The 13,141-nt window shown below is 33.6% G+C and overlaps 4 protein-coding genes across 4 annotated transcripts in view; 2 read left to right on the top strand and 2 right to left on the bottom strand.

Annotated features, from left to right (window-relative positions):
* Positions 1-727: 727 nt before the first annotated feature.
* Positions 728-9,239, top strand: LOC105200526. The gene is made up of 10 exons (XM_026134377.2): positions 728-923; positions 1,088-1,327; positions 1,529-1,717; positions 2,137-2,557; positions 2,678-2,954; positions 7,491-7,658; positions 7,730-7,992; positions 8,364-8,485; positions 8,575-8,845; positions 8,959-9,239. The coding sequence occupies exons 1-10, from the start codon at positions 848-850 to the stop codon at positions 9,182-9,184; spliced, it is 2,253 nt and encodes a 750-aa protein (XP_025990162.1). The 5' UTR covers positions 728-847; the 3' UTR covers positions 9,185-9,239.
* On the bottom strand, positions 3,265-6,655 carry LOC120358146. Its single transcript, XM_039451027.1, has 8 exons — positions 6,483-6,655; positions 6,185-6,335; positions 5,446-5,623; positions 4,917-5,034; positions 4,684-4,780; positions 4,326-4,553; positions 3,609-4,022; positions 3,265-3,538 (listed from the first exon to the last, which is right to left on the bottom strand). Exons 1-8 carry the CDS (start codon positions 6,617-6,619, stop codon positions 3,467-3,469), a joined length of 1,395 nt encoding a protein of 464 aa, XP_039306961.1. The 5' UTR covers positions 6,620-6,655; the 3' UTR covers positions 3,265-3,466.
* Positions 9,177-11,522, bottom strand: LOC105200528 (reticulon-4-interacting protein 1, mitochondrial). The gene is made up of 6 exons (XM_011168141.3): positions 10,836-11,522; positions 10,317-10,549; positions 10,023-10,232; positions 9,846-9,958; positions 9,504-9,771; positions 9,177-9,417 (listed from the first exon to the last, which is right to left on the bottom strand). Exons 1-6 carry the CDS (start codon positions 11,083-11,085, stop codon positions 9,310-9,312), a joined length of 1,182 nt encoding a protein of 393 aa, XP_011166443.2. The 5' UTR covers positions 11,086-11,522; the 3' UTR covers positions 9,177-9,309.
* A 796-nt stretch (positions 11,523-12,318) lies between these two features.
* The window catches only part of LOC105200529, a 48,820-nt gene continuing 47,997 nt past the window's right edge, over positions 12,319-13,141 (top strand). The window contains exons 1-2 of the mRNA XM_039450999.1: positions 12,319-12,566; positions 12,666-12,845. The gene's annotated coding sequence lies outside the window, so the exon portion shown is untranslated. The remainder of the gene's footprint in view (positions 12,567-12,665; positions 12,846-13,141) is intronic.

Genomic DNA, 13,141 nt, shown 5'->3' with positions numbered 1-13,141 from the left:
AAAATAAATGGCCGCGGGAGACGTGTGGCGCGATGCTCGATGATTCGATTAATTCGATGTGCTCTAAAATTTCTTTTATTTTAAATTTTATTTTCTCGTAGTCCGTATCTTTTTGAGTGTCGATCGTTTACCGACCTCAAGATACTTTTAAAGATTCTGCAAAAAATTTAGAGTTTGTGATATAAAACTAATTTTATGATTTATTGTTATTTTAATATTTCATTGATATGTATGTTTGACAATGTTTGATTTATATTTTAAATCATTTTCGTTCTTATCATCATGAGCTAACTGGGATATTCATATTGACGGTCGAGAAAATTGTATTAGTCGATAATATTCATATTTACAATTTTTCCCACAGATCCTTTTTTTCTCTTTCTCTTTACTTAATAATGTATTTTATTAGATTGCATTTTAAAACGTTATTTTTTAATTAAATTGCATATTAAATAAAATCAAAAATTCTCTTTACATGTCTTTCCGTCAAAATGTGTATGTACAGATATTACAGTTCTTGCTTACTACCTTTCTTGAGTAACTATACGCTTCAAAAAAAAAAAAAAAAAGAAAACATTTGTCAACAGATGACATGTGTACATAGCAATAATAGAGATCAACACAGTGTTATATGAACCGTTAGTGAAGTCAGAGTTGCTCTCAATATGTATAAGCGTTATAATAATTTTCTTGATGTAATTTCTGTAAAAATAAACCAATTTTTATAGATAATTATAACAAGTGAATGACAATCGGGTTTTGCTTTGTAAACAAAAGAAAAGAAAATTAATTCGATTACCGTAAATACAATTTTTTAATATACTCGATAAGAACCAAAAGAGAAAAAATGTTAAAACCAGAATCTCACGATAGTGCTACAAAAGTTGTGGAAGCACAAGTGATTGCCGCAATGCGAAAGCAAGGTAACGAAACGTTCTTATCAGTTAATAATTAGCAGTGTATTATCCATAATTAATCGTTGCATTTAGTAGATGCTTACAATTCTATGAAATTATCATTTATATGTGCATTTTTATTAACTTTAAGTAAAACGTGAAATAAATAATTTGTACAAATTTTTCTAAAGGATATAATTTGAACGCCGTGAATTATTATGATGAGAATCTGTTGCACATAAGTGCGGCAAACGGCTGTCTTGAGATTGTGAAGGAAATTCTGGACCAGAAGGAGGAGAATCGCCGTGTCCTAGATAGGAAGAACAAATTTGGCTGGACCCCGCTAATGCAAGCAATTCGTAATGGAAATATCGATACTGTGAAGTTGCTCTTAGAAAGAAACGCCGATGTTAATCAAATGACTTATCTTGGTAAGAACAATTTATAACAATTTGCAGCTAATTCTTGATATCAAAATGACAATTTTAGATGCTTGCATCAGGGTATTTTGAAAGCGAGATTTATTATGAAACTCTAGAGCAGTCATTTTGTACAAAGATTATTATCGAATTAAATAAAGCGAAGTTATTTTAATAATTACTTAATCTTTTTTCCCTTTTTGATTACTATAGGTATGTCTACCCTTGGATTAGCCGCTGCGATCAGTAAGGAGATGTTTGAAACTGTTTACAACGCCTGTCCGGACGCATTGGCAAACACAGTTAACGACGATATTACTCCGCTATGTGTGGCTGCTATGAAAAACGACAAGGAGTTATTCCTAAGACTATTGGAACTAGGCGTGCCGTCCTCGACTGCCAGTTAGATAATTTTTTTTTTTTAATAAAATTTGCGAACTAATATTTAGACTAATATTCGTGATAAAGTTTATATTTATGATCCATTGACTCAACTATATTATACAAAATGGGTAAGCAATATTATAATTTGAAAAGGATAATTATTTTTTTGTTAAATTTTAATACAAAGCATATCAAATCAAAGTATATCAATCTGAGCTAAAATAATATTCTAGGAAATAAAATGTTCTTTTACTATCAGAACTTAAAAATTTGATAAAATGTTGCTTACTCATCTCGTAGAATGCAGTTATATTGAGAAAAACATTACTTATTCTTATCGGTTATATTTCTTTGTTTTTTTCCTTCCCCCTTTCCATAATTTATTTACTTTAAATAAAATATAGAAACTATATCTAAGAAACTTAATTGAGCAATAGATGGATACACTCGCTTGATGATGAAACGTTCCACGGTACCGGAAATAGCTACTTTGGTGAACGAAGAACTGGCCACGGATGACTATTGGAATGATACATCGGATAACATTGAAGTGGTCGGCAGTACGGCGGAGGATCATTCTACTTTAAATGATGACAAGAGTAAAGGAAAAAAACTGAAACTGAACTTTTTATCTGTAGCCACGGAATCCGACAAACAAGCCAAAATATCACCAAACTTAACGTACAACATGTTCGTGTTTCCAACAATTCCTAATTTTAAGAACAGTCTTACAGAGAAATCGAACATACTTACGCAAGATGAAGAAATAAACGAAAAGACATCGGAAAATAATTTGGAAAAGTGTTCTGTGATGAACGAGAATCAGTCAGACGAGAATCATGCTGTTGTACTTCAAAGGTAAGAAAGTCAGTAACAAATTTAATATTATTTAACAATTTAATAATTGTTTAACTGTGGAAACAGATGTTTTTAAATATTTTAAAATAATATTTATTGAAACAAATCCGATTCTGACAGATTACGATCAACACGACCTACGGATATCAATATGAATAATCTTTCACACAATTTTAACTGTACTCTCGGGTTTACGCCCGAGTTCAGTCCTGTCAAATCGCCCCATGTATCTTCGGATATTAACGAGGAAAACGTGTTTGGTGAAAACACTCCGACACCACCGCGTTGCAAAACGCCTCCAAAGGGAATGCTTCTGAACTGGCCGCAGACGGAAATGATAATGGTACTGAAACGCTTTGGACTGAGCCGACACATTCCTATATTTCTTGAACAGGAAGTATGTTTTTAAAGGATATGTATTAGATTTGTTGATAAAATAGACAAATAAGCACTATCCCTTGCAATTGTAATAGCTCAATCGACTATTCCAGTTTTGATTGCCATAATTTTTAAATATACACAATTCGTTTTTATTTTATCCTAGGTGGACCTTGATCTATTTTTAACACTTACTGATGAAGATTTGATAGAGATCGGTATTGATTACGAGAAAGATAGACGCAACTTACTGGAGGCAATAAAGGAATGCATAAACTATAAAATATATTAATGTTTAGTAATTTTTATTTATAGATTAATGGATACAATCTGTTGTTATTTGAATTGAAAATTTTAATATGTTTTTTCTGCTTCTAATTTTATAAAGATAAATTATCTAGGATTTTACACACGATGAAATGTATAATTTATAATTTATTCTTGTTCTATGAGTTTTTATATAATAACGTGTTTTAGATATAAAGAAAAGTAATAATAATTATTGAGACGGCAAAGTGCGAGAATATTTTTTTAAAGATTCCTTAACAATTTTTCCTTTAGGCCTTTTTTGGGTTTTTCTTCTTTGTCCGCTAACTCTCTCTCCTTCAACGTAATATTATTATTAACTGTTATTATATGAAAAATTATTATAAGTTTGTGTTTACACATTTACCACGAAAGACTTGCTCTCAGATTCTTGTCCTTCTTGCTCAAAATAATGTGACTTGCGTTCTTCTTTCTGATGTACAACTGGTTTGCTGGCCACAGCACTATCGTCATCATATAATACCGCCGAAATGCTACCAGCAGTTTTAAGCAATTTATCAAAGTTTCTCGTGGAGCACGTCGGACCAATTCCAAGACTGAAATCGTCGGTCTCAGTTTTGCACGTAAGAGAATTATTAATCCCTGGTAGCGATAATCGGGATCGTTTTGTGGGAATATCGCACGTATCAAACATTCGACGCAAAGATGTTATATTGCTCATTTTTCCAGAGAGTTTGCCATAGCCTGAATCGCAGGCTGGAAATCTATGAACCCTTGGTAACATTGGCGTACAAGCTAGGGTAGCTGCTTGATACACGTTCTGCAAAATCGTTAAATGTAAGTACCGTAATTGGACTAATTTAATTTGATTTCAGAACTATATTTTTTTATATAGTTTCTTATTTTAGAATACATTTTATTATATATTTTATAAAAAATTTGTTTCTCTTAATTATTAATTTTTGTTAAAACGATAATAGTAATTAAAATGTAATTTTATGTAGAAAAAATTTATATCTACTAATTTTGGTTATAAAAATTAAGTTCAAGTAAAAAATGTATTGAGAAGAGCTGGTAAAAAAACGGATGTTATAAAAAAGATATATGCAATGCGCGTTCTTACTTCCGGACATATATCCAGTTGCTGTCCACATAATTGCGTTACTTTTCCTCTTAGATCTCCTGCAAATTTGTAAATCCTGGATACCGGATCCATCGTAAGTGGAAGAATTTCTGGAGGTCCTGAGGTTAAGCACATTTCAGGATACAGAAAAACGCTCGACTTAAAATAAAAAAACTCGATATTGTAAAATAAGAATCCTTCCTCGTACTCTGGTAACTCATAACCATACTAAAATAAAAAGTTTTAAATTAGTTACTCTTTTTATAATTTACAAAATTTTATATTTAGCGATTAATATTTAAAGAAATATTAACAGAAGCTATCAAATTGAACTTGGGAAATATAAATAAATTCCCACCATATTTTTCCAATACTCGCACAGGTCCTTGTAATCCTTGAACTGGTAATTTTTCTTAATTTCCTTCGATATGTTTAACACAGTTGCCATTTTTAAGCTACAAAATATTTACGGAATTACTAGATGTAATAATTAAAACGATTAATTATAATATAAAGACTGACGTAGAGATTTTACATTTTTATAATAACGATTTATAATAATATTTACAGAATTTCCATATTATTTTTTACCTAGGTAGAACACGTACTGGTGCCATCGAGCTATGTTGCATAGGGCGTACGGTATTTATTAGTCTCAGGAATGGTATTTTGAGATTTACAGCCTCCACGTGGAACTGAGCGCTATTATCTACAATATATTTATCTCTTTACAATCTAAATAAAGCTATTTAATTTTTCATAATTGAAATCTTCCAATTTAAATTATTCTTTATTAAATTATTAAATTATTTAAATTATTTTTTATTTTATTAAAACAATCGCTTTATATCTCTGTGCTTTATATAAAAAAACTTTATATAAAAAAAAAACGTATACAGCACATCTATCTTGAATAAAATCAGAATAAAAATCAGAATGTAAATCAAACGTAAGAAGAGAGTGACAGAAGCGTTTAGAAAGCGTAAATTGGAACATTTAATTCTTCTATGTTCCATTGTTCCAATTTATACTTCCTAAACGTTTCTGTCATTCTATTTTTACACTCGCATTATGCTCCAATTTTTATTTTTGCCATGGTGTTTGAAACCAAGGGTTGTACCACGGATGTCTTTGATGTTTAGCGTGATCGCGTGGACGTTTCCCGTAGAGCTAAGAAAGTTTTGTCCCTCGACGAGGTACGTCCCAACTTTGTTCCACTGCGGTGCCAGTCTGTATTCCACAGTATAAAGTAGACACGCCTTGTAAATGTAAATTGGAACGGGGTCGACTAGATCCACCTGCGCAATATTCGCATATGTCGCAGTCAGTGAACGTGTCAATCGCATGATACACTGAGAGGCTTCTATATTCTTACATATTCTATAATTCTTCCTACGCGAATATTTTTAAATGAATATTCTAATATTTTTTCAGGAATATGAATCTCAGCAATTTAACTTTGAATGCTCGTAATTGAATAATAAATATTAGATATTTAATAAAATTATGTATGTTTAATGAAATATGCTTTAAATTTGACTTTTTAGAGCCTTGTATAATGAAACGTTCGAAAAATAATAATTACTGTATCCAATTATGTGTAAAATATTTTATTCTATGTGTAAGAATGATCTTGATAAGAATATTATTAGATATCTGTTAATAGATAGTGCATTTTTTTAAATATAAGATTCTGAATAGCTGTTTTCTTAAAATAGACTTTTATGAATATTCAATCTTTTTAGTGGAAGATCTAAAGGTATGCCACGAATATATACTGGTTGGCTCACGCAAAAGATTCATTTCAAAAAAGGACATCAAAAAGCTACAGATAGGGATGAAGCTCTGCGGACACGCACCAGCTGTACGTTGAAGGCTTTGCAATGGTCCTGGAAGATGCTTTCGAAAATGTCTCTCTCGGCGATAATGTACAGGCAGCTGCCGGTCTCGAGGAGTTTCCGATTAGTTATCGGGGCGGCCATCACCTGAGGAATCCCCCGAAGAATTTGCCTGAAAATCAGCGTTTCTTTTATAGGACTGAGATGGATAGACTCGTCGGAGCCGAGGATTGACTTTCAGACTGTCGCCTTTAATCCGCAGCATGTGCCAACGGAGTTGGAACGATGTGCTGCAACGATACTGATAATCGATACCTACCCGCACTTGAGCCTGCTCCCGCAATAATTGGAATAGATTATGGGATCGTTCTCGGAGCTTACGATCTTGCAGATCGCGCAACAGAGACCGTTCCTCTGCGGTACGGTAACATTGAAGATTTTCATAGTGGAAACCATAATTAGCTTTCGGATGGGCGACGAAATTAGGAACGTTCCACGACGGAACTCAAGGTTCGTGTGAAACGATGAGACAGAATGTTATATCTATTTTTATAAATTTACAGATAAAATTAAGCGATTTATTAATTGCATAAAAGTCCACTTTCATGTAATTCAAATGTAAAGTTAATTGACACTTTAATTTTTTGCAGTTCTCAAACAAAAAAAAAACGATAGGTTTTGCAAATTTACATAACCCACGAAAGCATTCGTATTTTTTTAATTTCTTGTAAATTTTCTTTTTTCCGAAATATATTTCTTCAAAAGTAGAAGTTTGTCATCTTTCGTACTTCGAGGGAAAGTGGAAACCAGTTTTGCTGCTTTTTGCAAATGTACGATTGTTGTAAAGTAATTATCGCTAATGCGTTTAGACGCAATTTCAAATTTAAAAGCTCATTTGTGATTGGCTGAGACATTTGGCACTACTGATCGATGCAGGCCAATGCAGGCAACCGAGGAGCATGAGGCATCCGCAGTACGACAATCGCAAGATCCTAACATTAAAATATATAATAAAGATATTTATTTAAAATATGTTGAAAATATTGCGAGCTGCTGCTCGTTTGGAAAGAGCTCGTAAAGTAAAACCCGTAGGAATCAGAAAATACGGCAATCAGGTTTGATCGTATTTTGGTGATATAACCTCATTTCATGCTTGAAACGGAATTATTTTTGAAATAGATTCAATTGATCAATTATATAAATGCGTGTTTAAAGCACTGCAAAACTGTTATTACAGGAAAAGTTCAGGCATTACGTTAATTGTTTAATGGAAAAACAATTGATTATGGCATTGATTTTTACTCCGGTGTGCTCTTCTATTTTACAGGCAGTACAGCCTAAATATCCAAAGAGGATATTTTCCGGGATTCAGCCTACGGGAAGCGTACATTTAGGGAATTATTTTGGTGCCATCCGGAGATGGGTAGAGTTACAGAACTCCGGCGAGGCGGTTCTGTGCAGCATAGTGGATTTGCATTCCATTACCTTACCACAAGTAAAATCCTGATTAATTTAAATTTCTATACTCCGTTATTATCACCTACTAACGTAATACGCAATTTATAGAATCCCCAAAGATTGAGAGAGAATATTTTATTAATGACTGCGACACTGATAGCATGTGGGATAGACGTCAAGAGGAGTATCTTATTCCAACAGTCCAAGGTACCAATGCATACTGAACTGTGTTGGGTCTTGTGCAGTATCACAACCATGGCAAGGCTGGCGCATCTACCACAATTCAAGGAAAAAAGTGAATCCTTGAAGAATGTTCCTTTAGGCTTGTATATCTATCCTGTTCTGCAGGCAGCTGATATATTATTGTACAAGCAAGTATCTTGATGTTAAATATGTAAGATAATTCTCTTAATTATATGTCAAGGGAATGAATCTAGAATTTAAGATGTGAATGTATATTTATTTTAGAATTTATTAAATTGGTCCTTCAAAATATTGGCTGTATTCAGCAGAAAAAAACATCTTGGCAACTATTGTAAAAATTTTTTAATATGATTGGTTCTTGCCTTTAGTTCCTACTAGATCTAGATGTATAAATTAATGGTATTAAAGAATTTTACAACAGTTACAAAGATACTTTTTCTATTATGCAGTCACTAAATAATCGTCGTCGATAGAAATAATCGTCAAATACTTTATTCTTTAAATACAATGTTGTAAAATGTTCTATTTTTTTCCTTAGAGCAACACATGTTCCGGTTGGGCAAGATCAAGCTCAACATATTCAATTGGCGCAAGATTTAGCACAGATATTTAACAGACAATTCGGAAAAACATTTCCAATACCACATACCCTTATTAGTGGTATGTTTCTGGTAATTTTTGTCAATTAATTTTGCGTTAATTTTGATTTTGGAAATATTGACTTACAATTAAAATTTTTATCCTTTAAGATAATCCAAGTCAGAGAATCAAGTCTCTACGTGAACCTATGAAAAAAATGTCAAAGTCACACACAAATGCTAAGTCCAGGTTAGATATCTTGGATGAGCCAGATATACTATTGGAGAAAGTGAAAAAAGCTATAACTGACTTTACATCCGAAGTGACTTATGAACCGGAAAGACGACCAGGAGTGACCAACTTGATTGATATACATTCTCTACTCACTGGAAAGACGCCAGAGGAAATATGTAAGGAAGCTGTAGGTTTGAATACAGGACAGTAAGTATTTGACAATTATATATTTTATTATTATATAACATTTATCTCTAGAACCTTTTATAAAGGAGTGAATTGATAATTGTATTGTTATAATTTATCTTGATTTTTAACAGGTATAAATTGGTATTAGCGGATGTAATAATAGAAAAATTATCTCCAATTCGCAAGGATGTATTGAGATTAATTAGAGAACCCGCTTATCTGGACGAGATTTTAAAAGAAGGTGCAGAAAGAGCTACAGAGCTCGCGACGGACTGTTGGACAGAAGTTACAGAAAAAGTTTTTGGTAATGATATGCAGGATGTGAAAAATATAACGAATACTGCAAAAGTTATGTAGAAGAATTATTTATTACTAAATGATATTTGTATAGAATATAATTTTATATACATTACATTGATATATATATATCTATCTATATTATTACATTGATATATACATATGAAGTCATTTAATTCAGTTTATTATCTCATGTCAATGACTAGTTTGCCTCTTAAATGACCTTGCTTTAATCTCTCATAAGCTTGTGGCAAGTCTTGGAAAGGATACACCTGTTGAACAACAGGCACGATCTGCAAATCATAGAATATAATATATAAAATATAAAATAATGGAATCTTTAATGGAATAAATTCGCGTCAGAAATTTTTAAATATACCTCTTCGTTTTCCACAAGCTTTTGAAGAAAATTAATCCCTATCCGGGAAGGCATAAAAAATCCCCATTTAACACAGCTTTTGTTTTCCGCCTTTGGAATATTAAACTTTAGAAGATCTCCAAAGTTCCTTACCATTCCCATAATTAGCCCGTGATGATCAACATTTTTTAATAGAGGCGAATTTAATGTTATGTATGTATCATGCGGGTATCCCTTTATTCTGACATGCTCTGGCCCCTGATTCGCGCAGTCTAAGATCATGTCGTATCTGCTCTCAGATATGATGATTATGTATTACATTTATTCTAATATAACGTAATTTAATAGTTTACAGTTACTTACGGTCCTTCTGAAATAATTTCAGCATCAGCATTATCTTGCTTGTAATCAATGACAACATCAGCACCTAAATTCTGCAGCATCTCTACGGCGTCGCTACTACATGTACTGATTACCTAAACAAATTTAATGCTTTATGTATTGCAGATCTTAATGTTAATTAAATTATTAAATATTTACATGCATGTTCCAAGCTTTCAGCAACTGTATAGCCAAAGTGCCAACACCTCCCGAGCCTCCCATGACCAGGACGCGCCTGTTCAGTCTTGTAACTATTGTCGTTTTGTAACATAACCCGCCTGTGATCCATAGGGCAGACCATGCAGTCAGTCCAGCGTACAAGATACTTGCAGCTTCGATATAAGATAATTTCTGAGGACGTGGATTAACCTTACAAAAAAAAACAAGCATCTTTCAATATAATTGCAAGTTGTATTGGTTTGTCTGATATATAAAGAATGAAATGTATCTTACTAAGCTACTGTCAACAACAACATAATTTGCGTGACAGCCCTGCTGTTCAATTGGAATCACTCCCCAAACTTCCTCGCCTAGCTTGAGCCTGTTGTCTACAGAGAATCCTTTTGAGACAACTACTCCTGTGAAGTCTCTACCTAATGTCAATGGCAAATCCAATTCTTCGAATTTTCCAAAAGCTAAATTCTTGGTTTTGCGCATGACATTTAGGAGAGTGTTACCATAGCCATCTACAATATAAAATTATACTTTTTTATTAAAATTCTTAGACTATACAGAATTATATGAATTTTTCTACTATGAAAATAGTGCATAAGAATTATTAAAATATAACATTAATTTAAATATTTATACAGTTATATTGCAAAACTCATACAAGTTTATGAGACTATTTATACATTTTTAACTAAACAGAGCTATAAACTGTGACATTTGATTTGCGGTCACACACATATCAAATTTCACATGCTTTGAAGACAGAAGACGCAGTGCAATCAAGGAATAGACATAGAGCACCTGTCATCGCAACGTCAATGGGGTTTACACTAGCGGCTTCGATCTTCACCAAGACGTCAGTGGGATTTGTGATTATCGGTATCCTGACGTTGGAGAGCTTTAGATCCTCCAGGCCGTTAAACGAATGTATCTGCCAGGCTTGCATCTTGTCGCCCGGATCCTCCTTCAAGTTAGCCGACAGCTTCGATAGAGAGCGAAGATGCGTTGTTCGAATGGTACATTTTAATCCTAGAATCGTCTTTTGCAGCATCTTTCTTGTGAGTACGATATTGAATCAATTTTTTTTTAAATCTCCACCGAGTGGCGGATAACCAAATGCCTTCGAATCACTTTTGCGCAAATTAGAGGTTAGGAATACACATGTAAACACGAGTTATTTTGTCTTAGGTTAGGTCCGTGTTTAAACACTTGACATTTGCGTTGCAAATTCTTACACGTTTTCAGAATTGCACAGATGGAGATGCAAGGGTGAAAGAAAACGATGATAGAATGAAACTTTGCGCATCCTTATTTATATCGAAAAAATGCTACGATGGCCGCGATTCATGACATCGCCATGTGTCGAATCGATTTAAAAGGCTTACTTGATTCGTTTCGATTTAAAGGGCCCTTTCCCCGGCGTTTAAAGAAGCGTTTCAGTCTCTTTTTTACATTTAAAAAAGGAACAATGAGCAAGATACAATTAATAGATTTAATTTCCGATATTCTATATATATTCACTGTTCTCTTTCTCGAAATAGAATAACGATAAAAAAATCTTATTACAAATCGCAGCTGTGTTGCGACAGTATGATCGGTATCTTTGCTTAAACGGTGTAAGTAAATCAGCAAATAAAAATTAATGCGTTTCTGTATTGATATAACAATATATATCTGTTACATTTAAATCAATGATTGTAAATTTCTTTGTTAACCATACTAATATATAAAATAATAGTAACTGATATTTAAAACTTATATTAATTACTGATAAATATTGATTTATAGTTTATGTAATTTAAAATAAAAATATATTTGATAATATGTAATATAGTTTATTATATATTAATAAAAATTTATATTATATTATATAAACTATACAATATAATATAAAATAACATAGTTTAATATGATATAATATATTTTATATAATTTAAAATAAAATTAAAAATTTTTCTTTTACAGCCATTTTGAAGATGAGAAATTTTCTGCAAGTAGAAAAGATCCACTACTCGTCAGACGTGGCGCTTTTGCCACGCACGTACCTCCTTTTTTTCTACCCTTGTGCAATTATCACGAAGGAGAGACTAAAAAGAAAAATTAGAGAGAAACAACAGAGAAAAAAAAGAGAGCAGAATTATTCACAATGATATTTATTGGAACGTTCTTTCTATACAAAATATATTTGTTTAAATATTTTTATTTGCTGGAAAAAGGTAAATGCATTTTCTGCGAATCGCAAACGCGTTATGATAGACGATTAAATAACGAAATAAAATTGCAGCGTTGAATATGACGATTTCCGCGGATGCGAGATGGTACCCTTCGGATGATTGAGTACACGCGTGCCTCGCATCGATCGCCGATCGCTATGGTTACTCGTCAATCGGCTTGACAGCAGTGGTGATGCCGACGAGGATGAGGACGAGGGCGAGGACGGAAACACCGATCAACCCCCATCTGCGTAACTACGATAAACGGAGAGCGCGGAATCGATCGATGAAGATCCACATGTGCGTCCATCACATCGAGGTGAGAAGGTACACGAAATGCGTCCAGAGTAAGGACAGGAAAAGAGCGAGTCCTTAGAAGAAACCACCCTTTTGACATGACCCATTTCTCATCTCGAAGGGAAAAAACGAGAAAGCTTGTTCTGAGATGACGAAGGGAAACAAATCGAGTGAGCGAGCGGCGAAGGCGGCGATGCGAAAGGGCACGAGACGCAGGGTCGTGTTCTAGCGGGGCTATTGGAATGCGCACGAAACAAGAACCTCCTTCAAATATACTTCCATAAACGTCTTTCTTCAATTGGTAAGTGAGCATCAATATGCGACAAAATATTTTCTCGTTACCGGCTCATTTTCTGTTATTAAATTCCTGTTCATATAACGAACTTAAGGGTACCCGCGGTTGTAGTTTCATTCCTGAGTCGGTAAGGGATGGTCTTGGCGACGCGAGAGAGAGAGAGAGAGAGAATCGCCGCAGGTTACTACAGCGAAAGAGAACGGAGTGAGAGAGAGAAAGAGTGGATCGAGATGGAGTTGTGAAAAGGGGTTGGGGATGAAGGTGACGGAGGAGGGCGCGTATAGTGGGGCGCACCGGCGCGG

The sequence above is a fragment of the Solenopsis invicta genome, chromosome 6 (assembly GCF_016802725.1).
Source record: "Solenopsis invicta isolate M01_SB chromosome 6, UNIL_Sinv_3.0, whole genome shotgun sequence".
Taxonomy (NCBI): Eukaryota; Metazoa; Arthropoda; class Insecta; order Hymenoptera; family Formicidae; genus Solenopsis; species Solenopsis invicta.
Note: the sequence above shows the minus strand (reverse complement) of the source record. Positions and strands in the feature narration are given on the sequence as shown.

Bases quoted from the DNA above. Each gene is read 5' to 3' on its own strand.
- LOC105200526 (XM_026134377.2), top strand. From the start codon at position 848: ATGTTAAAACCAGAATCTCACGATAGTGCTACAAAAGTTGTGGAAGCA. The intron at 1,718-2,136 runs GTTAGATAATTT...ATTGAGCAATAG, and splicing joins CGTGCCGTCCTCGACTGCCA to ATGGATACACTCGCTTGATG. The intron at 7,659-7,729 runs GTAAAATCCTGA...CGCAATTTATAG, and splicing joins ATTCCATTACCTTACCACAA to AATCCCCAAAGATTGAGAGA.
- LOC120358146 (XM_039451027.1), bottom strand. From the start codon at position 6,619: ATGGTTTCCACTATGAAAATCTTCAATGTTACCGTACCGCAGAGGAAC. The intron at 5,624-6,184 runs GTGCGTGTCCGC...AATATTGCGCAG, and splicing joins AAGCCTTCAACGTACAGCTG to GTGGATCTAGTCGACCCCGT. The intron at 5,035-5,445 runs GTACAACCCTTG...AATATATTGTAG, and splicing joins AAACATCAAAGACATCCGTG to ATAATAGCGCTCAGTTCCAC.
- LOC105200528 (XM_011168141.3), bottom strand. From the start codon at position 11,085: ATGCTGCAAAAGACGATTCTAGGATTAAAATGTACCATTCGAACAACG. The intron at 10,550-10,835 runs GTGCTCTATGTC...TTTATATTGTAG, and splicing joins CATTGACGTTGCGATGACAG to ATGGCTATGGTAACACTCTC. The intron at 10,233-10,316 runs GTAAGATACATT...TTTTTTTGTAAG, and splicing joins TTGTTGTTGACAGTAGCTTA to GTTAATCCACGTCCTCAGAA.